The 22712-nt window shown below is 41.3% G+C and overlaps 1 protein-coding gene across 3 annotated transcripts in view; it reads left to right on the forward strand.

Moving 5' to 3' along the window:
- TRPM3 (transient receptor potential cation channel subfamily M member 3) overlaps positions 1–22712 on the forward strand; it is a 466535-nt gene that overhangs the window by 26615 nt on the left and 417208 nt on the right. Inside the window, exon 1 of one of the 3 annotated variants that reach the window (XM_035309092.1) lies at positions 7634–7907. The exons of 1 other annotated variant lie outside the window; for it this stretch is intronic. In XM_035309092.1, the coding sequence (XP_035164983.1) occupies positions 7695–7907 (213 nt within the window). In that variant the 5' untranslated portion in view covers positions 7634–7694. Of the gene's footprint in view, positions 1–7633; positions 7908–22712 lie in introns of those variants that run through there. One more of the 3 variants, XM_035309094.1, reaches the window with a different exon arrangement.

The raw sequence follows: 22712 nt of genomic DNA on the forward strand, positions 1-22712 counted from the left end.
AAATATATACTAATGGAAAATATATATATACATATATACATATGTATATGCATATATATGTACATATATATACATATATACATATACATACATATATACATATATACATATATATATATATTTTCCATTAGCATCAGACCAGATGAGGCATTTGTCATTCACTGAAAAAAGCCTGCTTCTCCTCTCTCACAACATTAGTCTCTTCCCAACTTCTACTTCCCTAACCATATACTAGGATGCTATTTCTGCAGTGGAACCACAGTCTGCAACTATGCTAGCTAAGTTTACATCCTCTGGCCCCTCCTCTCTGCAGCCTATTGTTCCTGTTTTCCATCAGAGAAGATAAAGGGGAGAGCTTGCTCTGTAGAACCTCTTGCTCCTCAACGGCTGTCATGAGGTAGGCAAGATGACCTCACTGCAGGCATGATGAGAAACTCCCACACGTGTAGCTCCCAGGATAACATCCAGACAAATTGCATTCCTCTACCCTCCACCTCACTTATAAGCATGCAGCAAAAGATACAGCATGGTCTTTTCTCTTACAAACCTCTAGCAAAATCAGAAATAATTTCAAATCCACTGTCCCAAAACATGGTCACCTATACCCTACAACATCATAGCATTGATAGACTTGAAAAGATGACAGTCATGAAGAAGGCTCTCAGTCCTCTGACAACACCATGCTGCTGTGATAGCAGTCTGGTTCTGCCTAAAACATGAAAAAACTATGAATTGATTCTTCTGCTGCAGGAAGCTGACATTAAAACACACCAAAGAATGGTATGTATTTACGTAGTGTTCATGGTTGTTTATCATTTATAATTTTATTGAACATTGATGTTTTTTTAAGATCTGACATCACAGGTATGAAATACCCACAGGGCCTTCACTCTCTGGCCTTTGATCATGACATTCCTGGTCAGCTCCAACTCTGTTTGGGCATTGGCTCTGCAAACTTGGACAGGGTCTCTATATTCCTCCTTGGTGACCTGCCTCTGCTTCCATCTTCTGTATATTCCGTTTTATATTTTAGTTTCCCAGTAGCTCCTTGTTCATTTATGCAGGTTTCCTAGCATTTTTGAATGACCTCCTGCCTGGTAGGAAGGACTGCTCTTGAGCTTGGAGGAGGTGACTCTTAAAACAGCTTTCTTGCCCTCTCCTATCCAGAAACTTATCCCATAGGACTCCTTCAAGCAAACTCCTGAAAAGACTGAAGTATAGGGTGGTGATCTTGCTTTTTGCTCTGCTCCCTCTCCTCAGAATCCTGAACACTGCCATTGCATGGTCACTGTAGCAAAGGATTCACATCACAGAATTACAGAACGGCTTGGATTGGAAAGGACCTTAAAGATCATCTAGTTCCAACCCAGCTGCAGTGGGATCACCCATTAGATCAGGTGACCTCATCCAACCTGACCTTGAACAACTCCAGGGATGGGGCATCCACAATTTCTCTGGGCAACCTGTTCTAGTGCCTCACAACCCTCACAGTGAAGAATTTCTTCCTAACCTCTAATCTTAATCTCCTCTCTTTTAGTTTAAAACTATTCCCCCTTGTCATTGCTCATGATGAGTCTCATTGGCTGCCTGAGTAAAAAGGTGCTCTCTATCTTTTTCATAACCCCCCTTTGAGTATTGAAAAGCTGCAGTGAGTTCTCCCTGGAGTCTTCTTTTCTTCAGGCTGAACATTACCAGCTCTCTCAGCCTGTCTTCCCAGGATCAGTGCTCCAGCCCTCTGATCATCTTTGTGGCCCTCTGGATCTGATCTAACAGTCCCACATCCTTCTTGTTCTGGGGCTCCAGACTTGGACACACCACTACAGGTGGGGCCTCACAATAGCAGAGTAGAGCAGGACAATCATCTCCCTCCACATGCTTCCCACTCCTCTGTTGATGCAGCCTAGGATGCATTTCTGGACTGCAAGTGCACAATGATGGCTCATTATCAAACTTTTTGCATACCAGAACACTCATGCACCCCACTGTTTTTTTTTTATTTTTTTTTATTATTATTTTATTTTATTCTTTTTTGTAAGTATGAGGTGCAGCAGCGCATTTGTCCTCATGAAGAACAGGAAGTTGTCACTGATGTTCTCCAGGAACTTCCTGGATTGCATATACCCTGCTGTGTTGTTCCTTCAGCAGATGTTAGGGTGGTTGAAGCTCCTTAGACCAAGGTCTAAATATGTGAGGCTACTTATAGCTGTCTGTAGAAAGTTTTATCCACATTGTCTATGAAAAGATATTGAGAGAATATATTTTTTCATCCTGAAGGACAGAGGCTTTGCAAAGACTTAACTGTTGCCTTCTACTATTGAATATGATAGTATAGAAAAGGTGAAGCCAGACTGTCCTTGAAGGTGTTTGATGAAATGAGAAAAGACAACAGACCAAAGTGTGAGCATGAGAAATTTCAATTAGATGTTTCACTAAGAGGTTAATAAACACTGAAAAAATAAAATACAGAGAAGCTGTGAAAGCTTATTTTATTTTATTTTATTTTATTTTATTTTATTTTATTTTATTTTATTTCAGTATCCCACTGTCAAAGCCCTGAGGAAGCTGATCTCAGTGGACCTGCTTTAAGCAGAGCATTGGATCAGTTGAACCCCAGTGGCCTCTTCCAGCTGAAATTATAACTTCTGTCTTACTAATGCAAGATGAAAGTATTTTGCAGACCCTGAGTGATTGCTTCCAAGCCTCTGAATAGTTCATACCAAACAGATCTGTGGGTCTTGAACTCTGCTAAGCTAAAATATTTGGAAAATATATCTTAGAAAAGTAAAAAATGGGATTAGCTAACAGCTCAGGGGGCTGAGTAGCTGGAGAACAACTGCCTCCCTGGACATACTGAGTACAGACTTCAGCCTGTTAAAAAGACTGGTTGACTGAGTCCCTGGGTAGGCAGTCCTGAAGGGCAAAGGAGTCCAGGAAGGCTAGTCACTCTTCGAGAAGGAAATCCTAAAAGCACAGAATCAGGCCATCCCCACATGCCAACAGATGAGCCGGGCAGAAGAAAACTGGCCTGGCTGAACAGGCAGGTCTGGGTAGAGCTCAGGAAGAAAGAGTTTGTGACCTCTGGAAGAACGGGCAGGCCATTCAGGAAGACTGTAAAGATGTCATGAGGCTGTGAAGACAGAAAATTAGAAGGACCAAAGCCCAGATACAACTCAATTTGGCTACTGCTGTTAAAGACAATAAAAAATGTTTTTATAAACTCAACTCATATGCATGAACAAGGTAAGGAGGACTAAGAAGAATCTCTCTCCTTTATTGGATGTGTGGGGAAATGCTGACAAGAGATAAGGAAAATAGTGAGGTTCTTAATGCCTTCTTTGTCTCAGTCATTAGCAGCAAAACCAGTTCTACAGACACTCAGCTCCTTGAGCTGCTGGATAGGGACAGGGAGCAGAATGAAGCCCTCACAATCCAAGAGGAATTGGTTAACAACCTACTACTCCACTTAGGTGTGCACAAGTCTATGGGGTCAGATGGGATCCAGCCAAGGGTTCTGAGGGAGTTGGTGGAAGTGCTAAACAAGCTGCTTTCCATCATTTATCAGCAGTCCTGGCTGTCAGGGGAGGTCCCAGTCAACTGGCAGCTAGCAAATGTGTTGCCCATCTAGAGGAAGGGCTGGAAGGAGAATTTGGGAAACTCCAGGCCTGTCAGTAGACCTCAGTGCCAGGGAAGTGCCGAGCAGATTATCTTGAGTGTTGTCATGCACCATCTACAGGGCAACCAGGTGATCAGGCCCAGTCACCATGGGCTTATGAAAGGCAGATCCTGCTTGATAAACCTGATCTCCTTGTATAACAAGGTGATGTGCTCAGTGGATGAGGAAAAGTTTGTGCATATGGTCTACCTAGACTTCAGTAAAGTTTTTGACACAGTTTTCCACAGCATTCTCCTGCAGAAGCTGACTGCTCAAGGCCTGGATTAGTTTACTTTTCCTTGGGTAAAAAGCTGGCTGGGTGGCCGGGCCCAAAGAGTTGTGGTGAATGGAGTTAAATCCAGCTGGAGGCTGGTCACTAGTGGAGTCCCCCTGGGTTCAGTATTAAAACCACTTCAATCTTTTTATCAATGATCTAGATAAGGTAATCGAGTGCACCTTCAGTTGTTTTGCAAACACCAAGTTGGTGCAAGTATTGATCTGCTTGAGAGTAGGAGGGTCTGCAGAGGGATCTGTATAGGCTGGGGTGATGGGCTGAGGCCAACTGTATGAGGTTCAACAAAGCTGAGTGCCAGGTGCTGCACTTGGGGCACAACAACCCCATGCTACGCTACAGGCTTGGGGAAGAGTGGCTAGAAAGCTGCTGGAAAGAGACCTAGCAGTATTGGTCAGTAGCTGGCTGAATATGAGCCATAGGGCAATGAAGCTGTTGAAGGGTTTAGAAAACAAATTTGTGAGGAGAAGCTGAGGGAGCTGGGGTTGTTTAGCCTTGTGAAAACGAGGCTCAGGGGAGACTATCATTCTCTACAATTACCTTAAAGGAGGGTATAGTGAGGTGGGGATCAGGTTCTTCTCCCAAGCACCAATTGTTAGGATAAGGGGCAATGGCCTCAAATTGTGCCAGGGGAGGTTTAGGTTGTATATAAGAAAAAATTTCTTAACTGAAAGCATTGTGTAATACTGAACAGGCTGCCAAGGCATCCCTGGATATCTTCAAAAACCATGTAGATGCAGTGCTTAGTGACATGGTTTAATGGTGGACTTTGAAGTCCTAGGTTAAATGTTGGACTAGATGATCATAGAATCATAGAATATCCTGAGTCGGAAGGGACCCACAAGAATCATTGAGTCCAACTCCTTAGTTGGACTGGATCTTTGAAGTCTTTTCCAACCTAAATGATTCTATGATTTAAACCATGCAAACAAAGCCCTGTCAATACCTAATGACATATTTGCTTGTACTTGTTGATAAATATTTGTAAGTACTTATAAACAACCGTGAATAAGAAACATAGGTGGAATGAAAAATGCTGAAATAAAGATGTTAGACTACAGTATACATAACATGCAGTCATGTCCTTCTCTGCTCAAGATGAAACTGCTAACTTGCTAGCCAAGCAGACAGTATGGGTGACTATAGCCACAACAGCAATGCTGATGAGTTTAGGAGGAATATACATATGGTGTACGTACTATCAGTGATAGAAACCAATCCTGTGTGGTGCAACATGTAAACATACATGTTACAGTAAGATCTGTCAGACCACAAAACAAGTAGAAATTTACTGTTATGATGGTTTATACAAAAGGCAACTGGCACTAGGATGGTCTGGTTCTTACAGACTGAAATAAAGAGAATGAAGCTGTTTTCTGTGCTGAAAGCTCAGCCTTAACATCTGAAAATAAAACATTTTCACGTCTATTAACATGTGAACATCTTTTCACAAAATTTGACCTTCTGATGTCACTCTAATGGCCTCTGCTGTGTATTAGATTTATAGAAACTTAGATTCTTCTTGGCTGTGATTTTGTTCTGTTTTAGTTTGAAATCTGTGGCTTTGCTATTTTAAATAAGAATTCTTGTTTGCTTTTCTGTTGTATTTTACATGGTAATGTGAGCTGAATAAGTAGTGTGCACTGTCTGTGTAACAAAACAGGTGAAGGAAGCAGGCTTCATCTTCCAGCTGGAAAGAGTCAAAGTCTATTGGTAAGTCAGTAACACAAACATTTTTGTATCCTGGCTGTGAATTCCTTTAGAGATTCCCCACTCCCCCATAAAAGACTCTTTAGGAGTATGTGTTCTGGGTGTTATTTAATTTGATTAAAGCAATATAAAACAAAAGATAAAAAACAAACAAAAAAACACCAAACAAACAAACAAAAAAACAAACACCAAAACCCAAAGAAGTCACTTACAAATTTTTATGGGATTTGAAAATCATTAGATTCCTCTAATGCATAATTAAAGAAAAACACACTTTGGAAAATGTAATAGTATGACTAGCAGATAGAGGAGACACCAGAGGAGTTGATCTGTAGATGTTAATAAAAATGATAAAACTAATTGACTTACTCAGCAATGTTGACCTAGTACTGATGTGCCTCAGTGCAGAATAAATGAAGCTAAAAGCAGTCAAGAGAATAGTTCAGCCAAATGAAGTGATTTGCTATAGTTACAGGTGTTGGAAGGAAAAGACCCTCCTGATCATGTGTATCCCCACTGAATGGGAGGTAAACAATCAGACTGGAATCTAATTAGGGGAGTGAAAGGAATTAGACTACCTGATGCCATAACAAAATCCTTAGTTTGTTCCTTTGCTTCCAATCTTTATTAGTAGAGGATTTAACATGTTCTTTGGAAACTGTCTTTTCTTTCTTGATTACTTTTACAGCAGTAGATACACTGTGAGGAAGATAAATCCTTTCATATATCATTTAAAGTATGGTGGCTGTAACTAGAATAATATTGTGCATTATAGTGTTGTATCTTTTTAAGGTAGAAAAACAGAATGTTCAGCTTCTGAAGTGAGCTGCATACATCTGACTTTTTCAGTAAAGCATTCTTCTAAGAAATCCTTGTAGAGATAAATCAAAAGTGCAAGTCAATGGTTTAGTGACTACAAAATGCTCACTGTATTTTAACGATCATTGAATAACAGAATATCTATCTAGTTTGTTGTTGTTTTTCCTTTTCTCTCATTTTTTTTTTTGATGGTTTTAGCGTGACTGTGTTGCACAATAAGAAATATTTACCTTGTAATGCTTTACCTTTTAATGTCTGAGCTTGTACTCTAACATGCTGACTAGCTATCTTGTTAGTTCAGCCGTGGGGACTTGAGCATCCTCTCACCTCACGGAGAAGAATTAGCAGTGATCTAAGACGGCAGTAGAGAAGCACCTTTTCCCCACGGCACATCACCAATGCCCAGTGCTCAGCAGGTAGAATAGATGAACCCGATGTGCACTTTCCTAAAACACCCTCTGCAGCATACTGATCCCAGGACAGGAGCCACAGGAGACCCTTACAATTTTGGCCGGGAGGGCGTCTATTCCAGAGAGGCTTCTTGTTATATTTAAGAAAGGAAACCAGACCACCAGAAGGTGTGCCCTATCAACAGGTACCACACGCTGCCTTTTGCTGCTGACTTCTTATTTCCAGCCTCCTTAGTGTAAACAGGAGAGAAAAATGAGGGGCTTTGGGGAGCCCATCGCACATTGGTAAGGGCTACCGAATTTTAAAAAGAAACATGATTTATTGCGGGGAAGCCCCTAATGAAGACTAATGAAGAGAAGCCTCCTGGTAATATTTTGGCAAGACCCAGACGCAGAAGTGAACGGGCGTAATATGTCACATGTCACGACAGAATTAAGAATAGCCACCCGACCCTCACGTACCGCGCACATTTCCCACTCACCCGACAGCTTTCACGGCGCTCGCCCTAGGCTTAACTCTCATTTCGCCATGGGGCACGACGAGCTCTAATTGCCGGCGCGCACACCGCAACCTCCAGAATCCCCCCACCCGGGCGGGTGTCCCCGCTCACCGCCCCCACCTCTTCGCCCCATCCCGGAGGAGCTGCCACCGCCCCGACGGTCCCCCGGGCGGTCCCGCGGCCACGGGGGGCGGGCGGCACCGCTCCGCCCCGGCCCGCCCCGTCGCCCCCCCGCCGCGTCTCGGCAGCATCGCTAAAGATAAGGGCTGCGCGGAGCCGAGCCGAGCCGAGCGGGGACGCCGCCGCGGGCCATGGGGCAGAGGCGGCGGAGCCCCGGGGCGGCGGAGCGGGGCTGTGCCGCCGAGGGGGCGGCGGGCGGCGGTGGCAGTAGTGGCAGCGGTAGTGGCAGCGGTCGCGGTAGTGGTCGCGGTAGTGGCCGCGGACGGCTGGCGGAGTCCTGGAGGCGGCTGAGCTCACGGCGCGGCTCCGCCAAGCGCAGCGGAAACTCCGCGCCCGCGCCGCCGGTGAGTATCCGCGAGCCGGGTCGGGGACGGGGCCCCTTGTGAAGCTGGGTGCTCCCCCGGTGGCTGGATGGGGGCGGTGTTAACAAACCTGTTGCCTTTCCTCCGAAAAATCTCACTTTCCATGGGGTGCATCCGACTTTGTAGTTATGACAGGCAAAAGTCTCCTGTTTTGCAACTCCCCTCCCCCCCCGACTTTTTTTTTTTCCCTTTTTATTTTACTTTATTTTATTTTTTTCTTTTTCTGTGTGTGAGCTGAGCGTGTTTTCTTAAGCGTAACGAGGAGCACATCTCCTGGGAGAGCAGCGGCGGCTCCCGGCGGGGGCCGCAAAGTAGCGGCTGAAGACTTGTGGCTGCGTTCCGCACTATGGGGGGGGGGGTAGAGGGGGGGAGCGGCTGCGCTCGTAAGCACAGCACTTGCAGGCAGGTAGACTAACGACGCTCTCTAGAGAACTAGAGAACTAGAGGTTTCATCCTGAGAAGGTGTCTTCCTTGGTGGTGTTTCTGCCTTCAGCCAAACCCAGTGGGATGTGCAGATAATCTCTGAAGTGGATGGACAGACATCTTGATGGGGATGCATGCCACAGCATGGATTGCTTGTCAGGAAAATGAACATCTTGGAGAGATATACATGGAAATTGAGAGAACAAATTGAGTAGTAAAGTCGAAGAAAAGAGTGATGATACTTACTAGAGTGCTTGATGGTCTCTTTTCTCGTGATCAGGACCCCAGTGCTAGGTACTGGATTAATGTAGACAAAGATTTTGGATGACCTGCTTACTGTACAAGTACAACCTCAGTCCTTATGTGCTTACAGTGTCCTGCATTCTAGCTGAAACCTAACTGTTTGAGGTGCGGAATGATGCACCTTGTATGCACAGATGAAATGTGTTGTTTCAAAAAGAAACATATATTTATCAGCTTTTGAGCTGGGAGGAAGATGCCCACAGGTTGAGTGCCAACTGGGGAAATAGCATGAGGGTGAAGAGACCTACAATAGAAAGGATGCCATGGCAACAAGAAAGCATCACAGAAAGTAACAGTATTCTCTTATGGAGGGGGAAGAGGAAGAGACTTGCATTCATGTGTATCATCCTGCAGATTAAAATACTATAGTTCTTTTTTTTTTCTCAAAATACACACTGATTTTTTTTTTTTTTTTTTTTTCAGTAGATACCTTAAGTTTTATTCCCATGGTCTATCACCAAAACTCATCAGAAACAAGTACAGTGCAGTTCAGAGGTCTATTTTTAAGGGCTTGTTGAGTTTCCGTTGTTTGAAACAGTGGTTCTTGTTGCTTACAGCGGAGATGAATCCTTACTCCTGGCAGAAGGCTGAATGAGATCCAGGTTGCAAATGCTTGCCAGATTTGAATGGTTGTATTAATCTCTCATTAATCATTACATTTCCAGATATATATATATTTTTTCTGAGTAGATGAGCAACTACTTCCTGACATCTTGTCTAAAGCAATATTAAGGTGGTGTATTTATACTGCTGGATTTGCATTACACTTAAACTTCTAAATGCTGTAAACTGGAGGACAGGTGGGAGAAGTTGATTACAATTTTTCTTCCTTTCTTTTCTTTTTTTTTTTTTTTTTTAATAGATTACTGGCTTTGTGAGTGGACATTGAGTAGTGTCTATTTTCTTAAATTGCACTCTTTTATAAGAAAGTACAGGATTTCTGACATTCTACCTCACAAACGCTAATATATTTGACAATGTTTTCTGAAGTGATGCCAGAGCTTACTAATCTTTAAGGCATTTTCCACCTCCACCTTTCTTTTCCTCAACTCCTTTCCCACTAAATCCATTGAAAATATGTAAAATTTAAATTACTTTTAGCATTACCATTACATCCTTCCCCCGGCCCTGACTCCCTGGTTGTGTTTTTTCCTGTAGTAACTTCTAATTTCTGCTACAATTTACTTTCTGACAGTTGTCACTGGGCTAAAGAGACCTTTTGAGGGTCAATGTTGAAGAGACATAACTAACACTATGCACAAGTATTCCTTTGCTCCTGGTGGTGACAGGGTCTTGCAAGCTCTTGTCTTAATACCATTGTTCTGGGGGCTCAGATGGTTTCTCTGATTATTATTATTATCATCATTATTATTATTTTCAAAGGCCTCGTTTTGTTCCTTGTTATTGGTCATCTGGAAACTGGCCAGTAACTGTGGACTTGCTCTCTCTCACTCCATAAGCAGGCTAGTGTAACAGCCTTCTGTAATGTGCCTTATGGGAGGCTGCTACTGTTTTGGATAGGTGAAAGATGATGTAGGTAGTATTTCAGCACCTCCTTGAAAACTGAGAATATGATTTCCTTAGATCAGTCTCTGGGGTTTATCCTACATGACAAACTGTTTTATTTAGAAAGGAGACTTATTAAATAAATAATAAAAACAAAACAAATTGTGGGGTAGCCAGGTGTGTCTTGTTTGTTCTGCATAAATAATCTCCTTTGAATGTCTTGCAAAGCTATTTAAGTATCTCTGATTGTCTTGCAAGGAATAGAAAATTCTACATTTTGAATAACTAATTTCCATCCTGTAAAGCCTTGATTTAGACTTTATGTCAAATACAGAAGATTTAAAATAGTAATTGCACACTGTGGTTGGTACTGAGAACACCTATGTTGTTTTTCTGCATTCTCCTTATCTGTTATGGTGTACAAATATCTGTGTTTTTCAACCTGCCCTTACTTCACATGACTGTAGAACTTGCAGATCTTAATGTCTCATGCTTACTCAGTGAAAAAGTAACAAGTCATAACCCTAAAGTATTTTTTCAAATTATTTCTTGAATTGCTAATTCATGAAGGATAATTTGTAGTCTTATTTACACAGTCCATGGTTTTGTTTAGCTTGTTTAGTTTTGGAGTACTTGATATTAGTTCTTGAGTGATGGAGCAAGAGTTGTTTTATTGGCAAGATCTGAGGAAGGGAAGAAACTTTGAGACAGAAATGATATGCAAGAGTTAACTTTGGTCAGACCACCTAAAACACAGAGGTGGACACCTCTAAAGCATCCCTAAATTGAAGCTGTTATCTTTAATTATTGTGCACTAACCCTGGTTACACTTTGAGTAATGGTATTACACATTAAGAGTTTAAAGAATGGCTATTGCCTTAGAAACAAAGTCTTTTCTGCTGTTTTCTTCTCTCCATCATCTGCTTGTGTAACTCTGGAAATGGAAGGCTGAGTGGAACCCCCTGCTCAAGTTGATGAAAGTTTTGCTATTCAAAACAACACGTTTTGAATCATGTTAAATTTTGCCTGTAAAGAGGAATATCTAGCTTCTATTGAACAAAATATTGAATATGATTTGTACTTATGTCCTCCAAATTGTGTGGTGTTTTTAACCTTTTTAATATAGGGGCTGAAGAGTATAGTGTTCTGGTATATCAAAAAGGGGCTAAACGGCAGTTCTGTTGTACAGTTTATGATTACAGCAACATTTACTCTATTGTTCAAATATATATATATTTTTTATTACTTTTTGAGCTGAATTTTCCCACAGGGTATTTACAGTAGGTCAGAAACAAAAATAAAAAATGTCAAGTGAGTAATATATGAAGATGTAAAATACTACTTTTTTTACTTTGTTGTGGCAACAATGAAATCACAGCTCTGAGTCAGGCCATTGGTTCTGACCCAGACTGCTAAAATCAGATGGACCTCATACAAAAGACTGGCAGGGGGAAATCAGCTGTGTTAAGGCAGAGCTAAACTATAATTACATATGTTTGAGGTTTGGGAAAAATTGATACTGTAGGTGTCACCCAGTGAGTGAAGAGCTGGATTTCAGAGTGACAGCGTGAAGCAGGTTAGGCAGCCTTGAGGCAAGCTTAGCTTGCCCTAGAAGTTATAGGTTTGTAAATTCAAGAAATAAGCTATTGTTTTCCTTCTAATTTAGTGTGGCAAACATCTTTGCCAAGAAGATGGCCAGCCTAGTGAGGAGAGCATTAAGTGGGAGTGCTGTGACAAGGCGATTACAGTCCAGCTAACTGAGAAAATGGTAGGTAAGGGCAAAAAGAAAAAGGTGCAGGATGGTGGTAGGGAGCAAGGTAGAGTTTGGGCATATAAAAACAGGGTGAAAGGACACCCAGCTCTGGGGCATGTACACATTCATACACAGCCTGGAAACTGAGCAGGGGGGATGAGAACTCATCATATAGTCACACAGATAACAACGTTACTGGGATATCTGGGCCATGGTGGGACAGCTGACATGACTGGAGAGCTGTGATGAAGACAAGCCCTTCAGGAGAGACAGGCAGGAAGGAAGAGGTCCCCTGGGAAGGAGCAGGTCCAATGCATGGGGCTCAAATCTGGTTAAGAGCTTGTAGGTCAGGTCAGAGGAGTGGTCACAAAGCATGACACTGTGGTGGGAGTGTGCTACAGACCACCAACTAGGTAAAGCAGTAGATGAAGCTTTCCTGACTGGGAACTTTAACGTGTCAGGACACAAACCATCCAGCAGATGGCTGGAGGGAGTCACATGTGACTTCTTGTTACACTAATACAGGGAAGGACAAACAAGGGGAATGCATAGATCTACAGCTCTATCTACTATTTGCTGACAAAGGAGAACAGGTAGGGGATAGGTTAGTAATGGCAGCTTTTGCTCTGTAGTGATCAAGAAACAATGAAGTCTGGCTTCTAAGGGGAAAGAGGGAGGCAGGAGGGTAGCATAGCACAGACCCTGGGCTTTAGGAGAGCAGGTTTTGTGTTATTTAGGGAACTGATATGTGAGATACCATTGGAGACAGCTCTGAAGGGCAGACAAACCCAGGAGAACTGTCCAGCCTTTGAGGAGAGTGTCCTGAATAGTCCTGATACTCAGAAAAACAAGGAGACACATGGCCAGCCTGGCAAAGCAGCAAAGTCAAAACTCCATTGTGAAAAGGCAGTGTGGAGGATGGGGAAGAATAGCGATGAAAGAGGAAACAAGAAACATTGCCCAAGTATGTACGGGTGCTGTCAGGGAAGCCAAAGCTCAGAGGAAGTTAATACTTGTCAAGTATGTAAAGGGCAGCAAGAAGGGATTTACCTCTACATTAGTGGTAAAAAGCTGACCAAGGAAAATGTGGATGCACTGAAAGATGCTGTTTGACACCACGAAGTGCTGGTCAGTTATGATCCCAATAAGAAAGGCACTTGTACTGTAATGTACTATTTTAGATGTTGTTTGAGCTAACAGTATAAACAGAGAAGGTCTTCGTTCCTTCAGATGGTGGAACAGGTTAAGCAGTATTGAATGGCTCTCCAATCCATTTACAGCACACCATATAGAGCCTCTACACAGAAAAGATTCCCCCATTTTGCTTATTCAAGCTATTATAGGATTTTCTGACAAGGAAACACCTCTATTCATAATTTCTGCAGAAAGGAGAACTTGCTGTACTGCTAGATAAAGGCAAAGACATGAAGGTGGTGTAATTGCTGGTGCTGAGTGGGAGCTGCCTGCAGGCTCCTCTCTCACAATTAGCTGGCAGAGTTTATCCTGTTATCAAGGGATTTGTGTAGCGCAACTGTCTGAAAGCCAAATACAGACCTTGGCATACTCAGGTTAATTATTATGTGGATCACTGACTCCGTGATGTGCTGTGGTCTTTCAGTAAGGATCACTACACATGGATAAGAACATAACAGTGAACACAGACACAGATAAGGCAGAGATTCTCATCTTCTTCTTTCACCTTGATGGTGATGACAGGCTTCTGTACCTAGTGACAAACTTGCCAGGGGAGGTTTAGGTTGGATATTAGGAAGAAATTCTTTACCAAAAGGGTTGTTAGGCATTGGAATGGGCTGCCCAGGGAAGTGGTTGAGTCACCATCCCTGGAGGTCTTTCAAAGATGTTTAGATGAAGCGCTTAGTGATACGGTGTAGTGAAGGACTTGTTAAAGTTAGGTCAGAGGCTGGACTGGGTGACCTTGGAGGTCTCTTCCAACCTAGATGATTCTGTGAAGCCCAAGGAGGAGAGGACCTCACAGCCAGTGATGGGGCCAGTTCAACTGGGAGAAGGGGTAGCTTTGGGGGCATGCAGCAGCAGCCCTGACATCAACAGGGGAAGGAGGAGACGTGGCCAGGCTTTGCCCAGCAGTGCCTGGCGGGAGGCATGGCATGGGCTGACGCATGAGGGGCTCAGGTTGGAGACGAGGAGAAGCCTTTTCCCCACTAGGACAGCCCAAGCCTAAACAGCCTGGCCTTGGCCTGCTCCTGGGCAGGGGCTGGGCTGGAGACCTCTCTGGGGGCCTGCCAGCCTCTATTACCCTGTGACTGTGCAAATCAACATTGAAAATTCCTCTGAGGATTAATTTTCCAGATGCTCAGTAGCACATCCAGCAACTCTTATTCAGAGGGACCAGGACAGGCTGAGATTTGGGCAGAGAGGAACCTCATGAAGTTCAACAAGGACAGGTGCAGGGTCCTGCCCCTAGGGAGGAATAAACCCAAGCACCACACAGGCTGGGGGCTGGGCTGATGGAGAGCAGCTCTGTGGAGAGAGATGTGGGAGTCCTAGTGCACAGCAGGCTGACCATGGGTCAGCAATATGCCCTTGTGGTCAATGAAGTATGCCAATGGTATCTTGGGGTGCATTCGGAAGAGTGTTGCCAGCAGGTCAAGGAAGGTGATCCTCCCCCTCTGCTCAGCCCTGCTGAGGCCACAACTGGAGTATTGTGTCCAGTTCTGGGCTCCCCAGAACAAGAGGGATATGGATCTATTGGAGCAAGTCCAGAGGAGGGCTACGAAGATGGTCAGGGGACTGAAGCACCTGTCATGTGAGGAGAGGCTGAAAGAGCTGGGACTAGCCTGGAAAAGAGGAGACTGAGAGGGGATCTTATCGATGTCTCTAAATATATGAAGGGTGTCAGAGGATGGGGCCAGACTCTTCTCAGTGCTGCCTGGTGACAAGACAAGAGGCAAAAAGCACAAACTGAAACACAGAAATTTCTATCTAAATATGAGGGGGCACTTCTTTAGTATGAGGGTGACAGAGCACTGGCATGGGTTGCCCAGAGCGGCTGTGGAATCTCCTTCTCTGGAGATACTCAATACCCACCTGGACGCCATCCTGTGCAACCCCTGCTTGGCAGGAGGTTGGACCAGATGATCTCCAGAGATCCAACCTCAACAATTCTGTGATTCTGCAAATCAATATTTTCTTGTAAACATTAGGAGCGTACCAAAAATAGTTATCAAAAAAACACACTTAAAAGCAAAAATAGTAATTCTAGCTGAGGCCAGAAATTGCTAAAATGATCTGATTATAACTTAAAATACAAAGTAGCATTTTGTCTGATGGTTCTGCCCCTGCTTCCCCTTTCCTAGGCAGCTATGGGGTATGTGGTGGTCTGGCAAGAGGGTGCACCTGTCTGCCGCTTTAGTCCTGCGCTCCAGCCCAGCTCCTCTGCCTGCTCTGGCTGGAGGATTTAGCTTGCAGGAGCTTGTTAAAAGCAGGTGTCTGTTCTTCATCCATTATATTTGTACATCATACTTTTCTGATGGTTTCAATGTCTAGAAAGTATAGCAATAAATGATGCAATAAAAATGGAAACAATAGGTCTCTGTCAACAGCGTGACTGCGAGGAAAGGTGAAGGCTTGAGTGAACGAAGACTGCAGAATGTGTGTGTCTGGGCCACTGGTCACATGGTGTACTGCTGTTCACCTCACATCCTAAAATGGATTATAAACAATTTTACTTCTGATCTTATTTTGCCATCATCAGAGGAAAGATGTATTTTTATCATGGATAAAATAAGATAAGTTCTTACTAGTTAAAGGGAGCAAAAATTATTTGCTGAACAAATACTTTGTCAAGTATGACAGGTTGGACTTCTGTCTATGTCTAGCATTTATTTTGGTTACCAATACTTTTTTTTTTTTTTTTTTAATTTGAATCTATTAAATGGCTTTTGGCTGGAGTGGTGAAAACTGTTAATCTTTCTAAGCGTTTTGTATACTTAATCAAAGTGAATAAAGTAGTAGATAACAGTGGAAGAGTTAGCTTCAACCTTTATCGCCTGGGCTGGAAGGGCATTTATTACTATCCATTCTTAGAGAGAACACTTGAAATATCATCTGCCAATTAGTTATGAGATTTTTAAAAAATAAAATTGTATAGTACATTGAAGAGATTTTGTTTGTTTACTTGTTTGTTTTTAGTGTGTTTCTGTGTACTTTGGATTAATGCTTTTGCTAACTGCTTATTTGGATTGATTAATAAACAAATAAATAAAAATAAAAGATAACTACTTGTATTTCAGTATTAAAGCAATATCCTGCACCTCAACATCATATTGGTTTGTTAAGAATCTCTCCTGAACGTGTTGCCTAGTGTCTCCCTGCTGTGGTCTGCCCATAAGGAAACCTGACAAGAAACTTCTTCCAATAGGCTGTCCTATAAACCTCTCTAAACAGCTAATCTTGAGTTTACTCAAGTTTACACCAGTTTACTAGTGGGTAAAGAAGTGGTATTCTGTGCATTATTTCTTAAGTGCATGTGTGGACTAATCTGTTAAATAGTGTGAGGGTTGGACTTCTACATATTAATTCATAATGATTTTAGGAATCATTTTCTTACCAGAAGTATCCTGGGGAGAATACTTTTGTTTGCCTATTAACATTTATGTGAAGGATTTTTCTGTTTTCTTCTGAGTTTTGTTAGATTATGGAAAAAACATGCATAATCCTCTGTTTCTACAGAGGATTGTTAAACTATTTGCGGAATTAAAAGTTTCAGATTCTGGATTTAAACAACTCTGCAAGACGTCTAGACTAGAAAATCATCAGAAGTCTTTCCATGCTTACTTATTGTATGACTCTTGAGATCAATGCTCTGAGCAGTGTGTGATGTAATTGAGTCCACTCATCTGTGATACAGGTCACTGTTGAGCTAGGTTGTGACTTTTAACACACAAGATGAGGAAAACATAGGAGAAAAGAAACCGCCACCAAGCAGCTATAAGGATAACAGATTCTCACTGAAATGATAAAATGGTAGTGGTTAAATCCACTTCCACAAATCTCATCTGTTTTTCTGCCCTGAAAATGTGCTGGGAGTGATTATACTGAAGATAGTATGTCTAAGAAAATACAAGGACAGAATTCATGCTGGTATTTTTCTTTCTCTCTGGGGAAGTAATAATTATTTGTTATTAATATAAAGTCTGTTCTATATCTGAAATCAAAACACATGTATTTCAAAATGAGATTAAAGTTTAATAATTAGAGTGATACTGTCAAACTCCACAAGGAAAACTTAAAAGTGATTAATAATTGGGGATTTCTAATTTTATGGCATTTACTTCTTTGGGGCCTGATAATGGCCTGATAATTTTTAGATAGTGGCTGACCTTTTTTAATAGACTGATTTCAAATTGAACATCCGGAATCAACAGACATCTTTTAAAATCTTGAGTATTTCTAATTGTATGCTGTGGACAATCTACTATTCTGAGAGTTGGTATTGCAGAGATGCTGTCTTATTTGGGAATCTGTTAATCAGCTATAAGAAGGAAATTTGTCAATGAGATTTTGAATAATATCCTTTTGTGAGTGATCAATAGCACTGTGTCTCAGTTACTGAAACACCTGTTTTCTACCATGCCATCATTTACAAGAACATTGTAAACACAATTCACATGTGATTCACATACTGTATTCTGCATATTTTTTAATTAGCTTAGATTTTTCTGCATATTTTTTAATTAGCTTAGATTTTCACCAATTTATTCTGCACTCTGAGAAGGGCCACCCTTCTTGGAACACAAACTGGCATCTGCACAGTAACAAACAGGTATAAATAACTACTGCTGTACTTGCATCATAACTCAATTGATGCAATAACATGAAACAGGACATCTCTGAAGCCTTTTTGGTACCTCAGAGAGGTACCTCCCATAAGAGAGTTTTGGTTGTCAAATCTACTGCCAAAGGACACACATAACTAAAGCTTGCTTTCCTAATGGCTTGTATGAATTAATTTTCAGACTGCAGCATCTTAAAAGCTTTATATTATCCCTAGACTTTGGCATTCTTCTACTTAATGGTTTCATACACCCAGCACTAGGGCAGGTTCCACCAACTTCAAATATTCAGGAATATATCTGAGTTTAGCAGTCCTGGTCCACACAAGCTGAAAGCTTGAATTCTGACTAAATTCTATTTGCATACAACAAAAATCTGTGTTATTCTATTGTCATTGTAAAGGATTGACAGATATCAGGAAATTATATGATAACTCTAATACCTAAGTTCTAAGGATATATCTTCTTTAAATGAAAATAAGTTAAATAAATAAATAAAGGTGAACATCTTCAATACAGCTATATTGAATCAAATCAAATCCTGACACAATTTTGATAACTCAGTGGGAGAACAGATATGTTCACCTTTGCAAGGTGGACCTCACTGCACCTATCTTCTTTATTAAGTTAATTAAAAGCTCTTTTTCTTGTCTGCCTTGTTGTTTCAGTAGTGCTCTATTTTCCCAAGTTTTATTACCAAGTATGGCCTTACTCATTTCCACTGACATATTTTTGAGAATCAGAGCTTCTTCAAAAGCAGGTACTTCAGGCATCAGGCACTTCAAAAGTTCTAAGTCATCCAGACTCATGCAGTGACTGCATTTCCTTTTCTATCTTTTTCAGACTCCTTTCTGTATGCCTGTTTTTTTGTTCTTGAACATAAATTTATAGTAGGATTAAGCATAAATACTCTGACATCAGTGACACTTCACCTGTCTTCTCAAGACCTTATTTTTTCCTGGTCTATAAACCAGTTCAGCTACTAAAAGTAAATACTTTTCCATGTGTGTTCATAAAAAGATAATTAAATGCATGAGTTAAATGCTGAAAAAGTAAGCAACATGCTAATTCCATTCAGGGGAAATAATGAGAAATAAGGACATATGCAGAATACAGTATGTGAATCACATGTGAATTGTGTTTACAATGTTCTTGTAAATGATGGCATGGTAGAAAACAGGTGTTTCAGTAACTGAGACACAGTGCTATTGATCACTCACAGAAGGATATTATTCAAAATCTCATTGACAAATTTCCTTCTTATAGCTGATTAACAGATTCCCAAATAAGGGATGAATTTTGAGTTATTAAAGAAACATGATTTTTGTTCATCAAATGCTTTTCTCATTGATACGAACAAGATGCTTCTAGGCTACAGAGATACTGTTTTGGATTTTGTTTCAGTACAATCAAAAAATCACTGCTACAGACCAAGTAAATAATGGCTATGAGATATAAACCAAGTTGCTACTTGCATCTCTGCAATCTACTGGATGTTGTTGTCTTGTAATCTGGTTGTGGTCCCTCAAATTGGGGAGCCACAGCAAAGAGGGAATTCTACAAAAATGTGATTTGCATTAGCTATTTGTTCTGTTTTATAAAAAGGACAATAAGGTTAACAATGAACATCCTTGCTTGTGCATTTTGTTGAAGGTGTTTTTCATTTAAAGAGATGCTTAAAACCTTTAAAGATCCCTATCTGTTGAGACTTGTTTGGCTTAAGAAAATATGAAGTTTATGCAGTTTCTGTAGATTGCTCTTTCTACTCACCAAAGTAATCGTTGTTTCTCTTGTGACCATCATAAGAGCTTTGTCCCACTCTTCCTGTTTCCTCAGCTGTGGGACTCAAAGAATCTTCCCCAGTCCAATCTCCCTTTTCAGAGTTCACTGAATCTGAAGATGTCTTGGAAGTCAGGAATCTGTGTGTGTCTTCCCCACATTGTCCTTATATTTGTGTGTGTTAACTGTACTCTTCCCCTCAACAGAAACATTATTTAATGCAGAGGCTAGTATCTCTATGCACATTTTTCTCTTCCATCACCAAATTAATATATATATATACATATAGATATGTAATATATATAAATATGTAAAATCTTTCTTGAGAGATGATTCACAAGAATGTGTTTATATTGAGCTATTTTGGGAGAACGAGCTGAAGTACTATTCTACTGAAAAGCATCAATGGTCTCTTCCGACTTTTTGTTTGGGTTTGGATCTGTAGGCAAATACTGGGTGCTCAAAACCATGACTCTGTGCAACAGTTGATTCCCTGTCTCCTGCCCACTACTGTTCCTTTGATTCTCACATCCTTTCCTCATTTTTTTTTTTCTCCTTCTTAGAAACAGAAGTGTGGTTAATATTATGATGCTGATTCTGTTACATGGCTCTTTGTGAATCAGGTGAGTTGTAGCATGTAGCTACAGACCAGTGTTGCAAAAAACCCAGCCTGCTAGAATTGAAAGGGCTTGGGGAAACATCTGGTGCTCCTCTAGATCCATGGGTAAAAAAAAAATAATAATAAAAGAATCATGTTGAAAATAGAGGCAAGGCTTAACAAAGGTGTCTGTATGTATATGTGAGTCTAGTTTTTCTTTTCCTTTTTATTTATTTATTAGGATTTCTGGCAAAAGTTAAAAAACGTCATGGTGAATTTTTATAATGACATTTCCTAGACTATTTCCAACTGTTTCCTTGATATTATAATACAATAGTGAGATGATTCAGATACCTGGACAGATACTGAGATGGTCTCTAATATTAGCTATCCTCATAGTACATGTTATATAATGTCATGATTTTGAGGGTATTCTTCAATCTCCTGCTAAAAGTATCAGATGTATTTCTTTCGCATAAAGTTTAAAATATTTTTAATTTCCTGGAGGCAGTAACTTGAAATTAAAAGAAAATAAAACAACAACAAAAAACAAATCCAAACAAACAAACAAAAACAAAACCTGCAGTCTTGTTGTTTCCTTCCTCCCTCCCTCCCTCCCCCTCTCCCTCCCTTCTTTCCCTTTAGTTAATACTAGAAAGCTATAGCTATTTGTGCTTCCTGTGCTGATCACCTTACTGAGTATGATATTGTCATCATAGGCAGTTAGGAAGATCACAGTTTATTGCTAGAAGCTTGGGTGCATTCCACTAATAGCTGCTTATCTCATTGCAGAATTTATAGTGCTGCATGGAACTCTTTTAGTCAAACAAGGAAAGTTGAGGATATTTCAACGTTGCCATGATCTGACTACATTAAATGCCAATAGCTTTATAAACTGATCTAGTACACTGGGAATATGATCTCAAATTCATTGTGTGAAGTGTTTTATTTATTCAACTCATTAATATTAGAATATAAGCTGTTGTAATTTCCAAGCCACTGGATTTCTTCATAGGTAGAGTAGGGGACCTGTTGATTTTCAAAGCATATTCTGAATGATATAGAAGTAGTGTGTTCACGTGGAATTCAAAGCAAATGTGAAGAAAAATATAACCTTAGTTGAAACATTTAAACTGCATTTGCTGCTTGACTGTTTCATCTCTAAGGAACATAATTGCTTTTCACATTTAAATGCAATCTTTGTACAGTTATCATTATACTTTTAGACATTGATATTGTCTGCCTTCTTGCATAGAGAGAAACAAGTCTATGCCCCCACGATATTGGAGAAATACAGAGAGACAGAATTACAGAGATGCAAATAAATGGGAAGCTCACAGAGGCATGTGTTTGAAACACTTCTAAGTCTGCATGCTCAGTTACTTGGCATAACAGCAATTTGCAAACAATTAAGAAATATATTGAGGTGAATTTGTGTCCTGGTAGAAATAAATACTTTTATAGAATCATATAATCTGCGAGTTGGAAGTTACCCACAAGGATCATCAAGTCCAATTCCTGGGTCCAAAGCACCATCCAAAAAAAGAAAAAAACAGATAATGTGTCTGACAGCGTTGTTGACACACTTCTTGAACTCCAGCAGGCTTTATGCCATGACCACTGCCCTGGGGAGCCTGTTCTAGTACACAACCACCCTCTCGGTGAAGAACTCTTTCCTAATATCCAGCCTGAACCTCTCAGGTCACAGCTTCACGTCTTTTCCTCAGGTCCTATCACTGATCACAAGAGACAAGAGATCAGCAACTCACCCCCCACTTCCCTTCATGAGGAAGTTGTAGGCCATGATGAGGTCTCCCCTTGTTCTTCTCTTCTCCAGGCCTAACAATCCAAGTAACTTCAGCCAGTCATCATTTGTCTTCCCCTCTAGACCCTCCATCTTTATTGCCCTCCTTTGGACGCTCTCTAGCAGTTTTATATCTTTCTTATAATGTGGCACCCCAAACTGCACACACTATTCAAGGTGGGGCTGCACCAGCACAGGGCAGACTGGGACAATCCTTTTTCTCAACCAGCTAGTAGTGCTGTTCCTAATGCACCCCAGGATATGGTGGGCCTTCCTGCTAGGATATGGTGGGACTTGACTGCTAGGGCACACTGCTGGCTCACGATCAGCTTGCTGTTGATCAAAACCCCCAGATTCCTTTCTGCAGGGCTCATCTCCAGCATGTCATCCCTCAGTCTGTACATATAACCAGGCTTGTCCCTTTCCAGGTGCAGAACCCAGTACTTGCTCTTGTTAAACTTCATATTGTTGGTGATTGCCCAACTCTCTAATTTGCTCAGATCTCTCTGCAAGGACTCTCCACCCTCGAAAGGAGTCAGCAGCTCCACCCAGTTTTAGTGTTGTCCATGAACTTGGTCAAAAAACTTGAAGTCCTTCATCCAAATCATTTATGAAAATATTGAAGAGGGATGTTCCTAAAATGGAGCCCTAGAGAACTCCACTAGTGACAGGTTGCCAGCTTGATCTAACCCCATCTACAAGAACCCCCCTTGGCCCAACCCATCAGCCAATTGTTCACACATCTTATTATGCTTTTATCTAACTGTATTATGGTCATTTTGCCCAGAAGGATACTGTGAGGGACAGT

This window comes from Oxyura jamaicensis, chromosome Z (genome assembly GCF_011077185.1).
Source record: "Oxyura jamaicensis isolate SHBP4307 breed ruddy duck chromosome Z, BPBGC_Ojam_1.0, whole genome shotgun sequence".
NCBI classification, from domain to species: domain Eukaryota; kingdom Metazoa; phylum Chordata; class Aves; order Anseriformes; family Anatidae; genus Oxyura; species Oxyura jamaicensis.